A 5,850-nucleotide genomic window follows, 5' to 3' on the forward strand; every position below is an offset into this window, starting at 1 on the left:
ATATATATATATATATATATAAATGATGCTTATTTTTCATGCGTACATACATATGTATGTATATATCACTGAAGTACAATTTACTTCAAATTTTATCACATATTACAGGTTCATATCCAGAACGCTACTCTAGCTGGTGGAGTCGCCGTGGGTACCTCTGCAGATTTGATGATCCAACCTTATGGTGCAATAATTATAGGTTCAGTTGCTGGCTTGGTCTCTACTTTTGGCTACAAATATATAACAGTAAGTTGATTATAAGTATCTTGGGATTATCTATGTTAGACAGGAGTGTGACTCCTTCATCGCATATTATATATTCATTGACTTCATACACCATAGAACTCTTCATTTATTCACTCACATAAGTGAAGCACAATCATAAAAACGAGCTAATAGGGAAGCAGTCCAATGCTTTTGTGTGTATGTATGAAAGAGAAAGAGAGAGTGTGTATAGACTGACCTACACACGTATCCATGTAGTTAGGTAGCTAATCAACTATCATATCTGCATTCCCTTTTGCGTTAGTCTACACTCATAATGGCGAAAAGCATTTAAAGAAAAAAATTAAATAATGTTTGTGCCCCAGGATGGCTAGAGCTTTTGGTCTGAAACATATAAATGATGAAAATGTCACGCCCACAGATATTTGCTAACTAAAATTATTTCACTTTGATTTAACTATCTATCGCTATATCTTCATGACATAGTTTTACTATGTTAAACATTTCGACCATGCAGAATAATAGAGACATTCTCCTTCTCTCGTCTCACTTTCCTCCTCTCTTAGACTCCTCTTCTCTTCCTTCTCTCTCTTTCTATATACATGTATATTTCTCTATTTGAGTTATTACCTCCCTTGGTGTAAGCGTAACACAAGGACAGAGACAGTAACGCATGAACGCGTAAAATAATAATGTAGAATAATGATGATGATGATGGTGATGATGATGATGATGATGATGTATTGCACAAAGGTGTATTGCACTCAAAGGTAAAGCTATATTCACCGCTAAACGTTGAAGGACTAGGACTTATCTGCGTGAGAGTTTGTGTGGCTAGTGAATGCAGATCTCTGTAGAACAGCAAATACCCTGCGGAAAGTACTGTCAGTTTGAAGTTCACAAACTGTTAGGCAGTCAATAAAATGATTCCTTCTTAACATGTCGTCACAATTTGTTTAAATGAAGGCATATAATAATAATAATAATAATAATAATAATAATAATAATAATAATAATAATAATAATAAATGCCTTGATGCAGTATCACGCACTGGCTCTCATGGTTTCTGATCTTAACTGAATGGACGTGTTATCATGTACATATTTTGTCTTGGTATAAAAGATGAGCTACAGGAAATATTCTACTCAATACCACAAATTTGCTTGTCAGTTGTCTGACCTTAACCAGTTGAGCATGTCTCTTGGTGGCTGACGATATGTGCTTCTCTGATCACAAGCAGAAGTAGTGGGGGAGCATGAAAGCCATGTTTTGAGAGGAATTCTTTGGGGCTTAAATAATTCACCTCTGGAAATTTGAGTGTTTCGTTCAAAATCCTTAAACAATCCTTATTCAGGGTTTTTTTGGGGCGGAGGGATGGGCTACGCGACGTGAAGAAAATTCTAACTGGACCTCTCCTGCAAGGTCATGCGCTGTTTATCTTGGTATGGGATCACCATTTCACGCACATATGGTTGTGATGCACATGGCTGGTGTACACTTATCAGAAGGGTAGTCATGGTACGTATACAGGGCTTCGTATATTTGTGCCCTACTGTCACTTTGATAGCATGCACTTCTCTCTCACTCAATAATAATGATGATGATAATAATAATAATAATAATAATAATAATAATAATAATAATAATAATAATAATAATAATAATAATAATAATAGAGCACCGTTATTGACAGAACGTGTAGTGAATAATCTGGAAAAATATCCATTACCGCTGATTAATCGCAATGTGTCAAGTCAGAAGTTTTAACTATATATGTATAACACAAAAGAGAGAAATATGACTATGCAAATACCACACAACATAAATTCATAATTTATTAAAATTACTTCTGCCTCTAGAACCATCTATCGGTAAAATTTATTTTTACCTCATATCGTTATTATATTTCAACTGACAATATGAAGAACAACAAAAACCGTGTTGTATCAACACCCGACTAATTCAACCACCACTCACAAAACATGACAAGCAACATATATATAAAAAAAAAAACAGTATCATCAGCTCAATGTTAAAAGAGAAACATGCATCATTAATTTTATGCATAAAAAAGTACAAAACATTAAACGTGTGAAACATGGTATCGCCAAAAACAAACTGAAATTTAACTAAAGTAAGGGCAATCTGCATAAACAAGACTTAAACAAATTTCGCAAAAGCGACAGAAAATGCATACCTAAACACGAGACAAGTATGATAATGTTCTTGTGTATTATGATAATGTTCTTGTATATAATTAAGAGGGGAAAAAATAATCGAATTATACATTCTCAACACCGAAATCAGCAAAATATCAGAAACCAAAGTAGAACACTTAAAAGAAAATATGCAACATCACTATTATCATCATTGTTTAAAAGTCGACTTTTTCTATGCGTGCATTTTGTACAGCCGGATGCTCTTCGTATCACTAACCTTCACCTCTTTCCGAGTAAAGTAATGTTTAACCGCAGGCTGACGTATTTTCACAAAAGACAGGAAACGAATGAAACAGCTTGTATGAGGGAGGCGCGTCAAGGAGACACAAACACACATACATACCTACATACATATATACATACATTCATACATATATACATACATACATACATACATACATACATACATACATACACACACAAACACACATACATACATACATACATACATACATACATACATTCATATATACACGCACACACACAGACACACCTACGCACGACGGGATTCTTTCAGTTTTGTCTCCCCTCAACAAGTTTTGGTCGCCTCGGGCCAATAGTAGACACTTGTCAAAGGTGTCACGCAATGGAACTGAGCCCAAAACCGTGTGTTTGGGAACGAAATTTTTCATTCATTATGCCCCTTAAGTATAAAGTACAAAAACAACACATGTAAACCAAACAAACTTAACAAAATACAACAAAACCAAAGTCTACAACACGCAGATACAAACTAACATGATCGAAGGAGAAGAGGCTAACGAAAAATATGAGTAAAAGAGAATAGGAGGAAGATTTGCGAAGGTGGAGATCATAAGCATGGCAATAATTCAAGAATAAATATCAATAGATCTTTCTAAGGAACAAGGAAAGTATCTTCCAGAGGTAACACATGATAACACATAGCAATTGAAGAGCAACATTAAAGAAGCATAATTGGTTTTACAGGATTTTCTTACGGTTATTTCTACAAATATTCTATGGAAGTTATAGCCAGCAATGAATTTTGATACAACGTTTCGTATAGAGACGTCAGACGTCTCTATACGAAACGTTGTTGCAAAAATCGGTGATCGCTATAATTTCTATAGAATACCTGTAGAAATAACCTTAAGAAAATAATGTAAAAAGCACTGATAACGCAGTAGAACATGGTATTAACTTATGAAAACTTTTAATATAATTTATAGTATGTTGTGTTTGCATAACGAAATACAAATCAGTAATATTTTTCAATTAGCCCCAGGAAAGCGTTAAATGTATAAATTGCATTATCCAATAACTTAACACCACCGTGTGTGGTAGCTATATAAGTAATGGATTTGGAGGTGAGAATGGGTTAGATGAGTCCTGATGGAGCTCCTCCCCTAAATAGGGCATATACTCTCATTACCTATTTTCTTTTCGATCTTATTGTTTGTTTACATCTGACTTATCGATACGAAATGTAGCAAAAATCAGTGCGGGTTATAAGTACCTACAAATCATTAACTAGTTTGACAGGCTTCTTCAAATAGACTAGAACATCGATGTCACATTTTTGTATGAAATAATACCTTCAGCAACCAAAGAAGCTACGAAGGAAAGTGGTTATTCTTTCTGAAATATTCATGAATACACGTTGATCTCAAATGTTGGCCAGGAGGGGGCCAGTCGATTAGATCTAACCCAGGACACAACTGGTACTTTATCGACCCTGAAAGGATGAAAGACAAAGTCGACCTCGGCGGAATTTGAACTGAGAACGTAAAGCTAAACAAAATACCGCTAACGTTTCTGCCTGCTCACCACCTTGCTCATATATAAATATTGAAACACAATCAAACCAGGTGGAACAATTATAAAGAAAAACTAGAGAATAGTTATAACTACAATAATATCGCAGAGTATATCTAATTACACAGAAAAATAATTTAAAAGTGCGCTCAAAATAAAACTGCAAATGAATAAATAAATGATAATTGTAATTTCCAAGACAAATTCAGTGTCAAACATTTTGAGGGAGGGCAGAGGACAGTTGGTTATATTGATAGCAATACTTGATTGCTACTATTTTATTGACTCAGGAAAGATAACCAATTTGATTCAGAATTCAAGGGCACAAGTAAGTAGCGCAAACGTTTTTTCTTCCCACATTTGGAGTATTTTATTTCTATACCTGCCACATATTCTCCATCGTAAAATCCTCCTTGCTATAAGCTGAAGGCTTGAAATTTTGGCGGTCTCCTAGTACTCGACTGGTACTATTTTATCGTATTACGTAAGGATGAAAGGCAAAGTCGGTTACAGCAGAATTTGAACTCCAAACGTAAAGAGTCAGACAAAATGTTACTAAACATTTCTCAACACCCCTCTCTATTCTCCATTGTAAAATAAAATCATTACATTTTTGATGTTAATTCTTTTAAGATGTTTATTCAATCTTCATACATAAGATTTATTCGTCTCATTCATAGCTATCTCTTGTACTAAAAATTCTTTTTATCTCAGTAATAGAAATCTCTTTGATATGAGAATTCCTTTTCTTTTTCTTTCTCCCCTCCTTCCTTATCACTTTTTCTGTTTGCTTTTCTTTACCTTACTTCAATTTGCTTCATTTGCAGCCGTTTTTGTCATCCAAGTTGAAAACTCATGATACGTGTGGCGTGAACAATCTACACGGCATGCCTGCTCTTATTGCAGGTATTGCTGGTGCAGTCGCTGCAGCAACTGCAACAGAAGACACTTATGGACTCAGGTACGATGTTGAATTTAAACCATGTTAAACTCGTCACAGAGTAAGATAACGACACAAATAATTTTCGAATCACAAAGACCCTTACTTTTTGTCTCCTTCGAGTTTAGCGGATTAAAAAATGTAAATCTTCTTTCTACGTAGCAAGTGCTGGCATATCGTAAGAGGGACTTGAACTTCATGTAGCCACGTAACTTAATTACCCATCAGTTGTACCGTGCCATCACATCTTACACTGGTGAATTCAACTATCTGTAAAATCAATTTAATACATGAAGGCACTCTGTCGCTTACGACGTCGAGGATTCCAGTTGATCCGATCAACGGAACAGCCTGCTCGTGAAATTAACGTACAAGTGGCTGAGCACTCCACAGACACGTGTACCCATAACGTAGTTCTCGGGGATATTGAACGTGACACAGTGTGACAAGGCTGACCCTTTGAATTACAGGCACAACAGAAACAGGAAGTAAGAGTGAGAGAAAGTTGTGGTGGAAGAGTACAACAGGGTTCGTCACCATCCCCTGCCGGAGCCTCGTGGAGCTTTGGGTGTTTTCGCTCAATAAACACTTGCAACGCCCGGTCTGGGAATCGAAACCGCGATCCTATGACCGCGAGTCCACTGTCCTAATCACTGGGCCATTGCGCCTCCACAATACATGAAGGACTC

General features: G+C 35.9%; 1 protein-coding gene across 1 annotated transcript in view; it reads left to right on the forward strand.

Moving 5' to 3' along the window:
* Positions 1 to 5,850, forward strand: part of LOC106868467 (ammonium transporter Rh type B) — a 67,266-nt gene that overhangs the window by 52,017 nt on the left and 9,399 nt on the right. The window contains exons 8-9 of the mRNA XM_014913738.2: positions 109 to 246; positions 5,049 to 5,182. Of these exons, the coding sequence (XP_014769224.1) occupies positions 109 to 246; positions 5,049 to 5,182 (272 nt within the window). The remainder of the gene's footprint in view (positions 1 to 108; positions 247 to 5,048; positions 5,183 to 5,850) is intronic.

The sequence above is a fragment of the Octopus bimaculoides genome, chromosome 20 (genome assembly GCF_001194135.2).
Source record: "Octopus bimaculoides isolate UCB-OBI-ISO-001 chromosome 20, ASM119413v2, whole genome shotgun sequence".
NCBI lineage: Eukaryota > Metazoa > Mollusca > Cephalopoda > Octopoda > Octopodidae > Octopus > Octopus bimaculoides.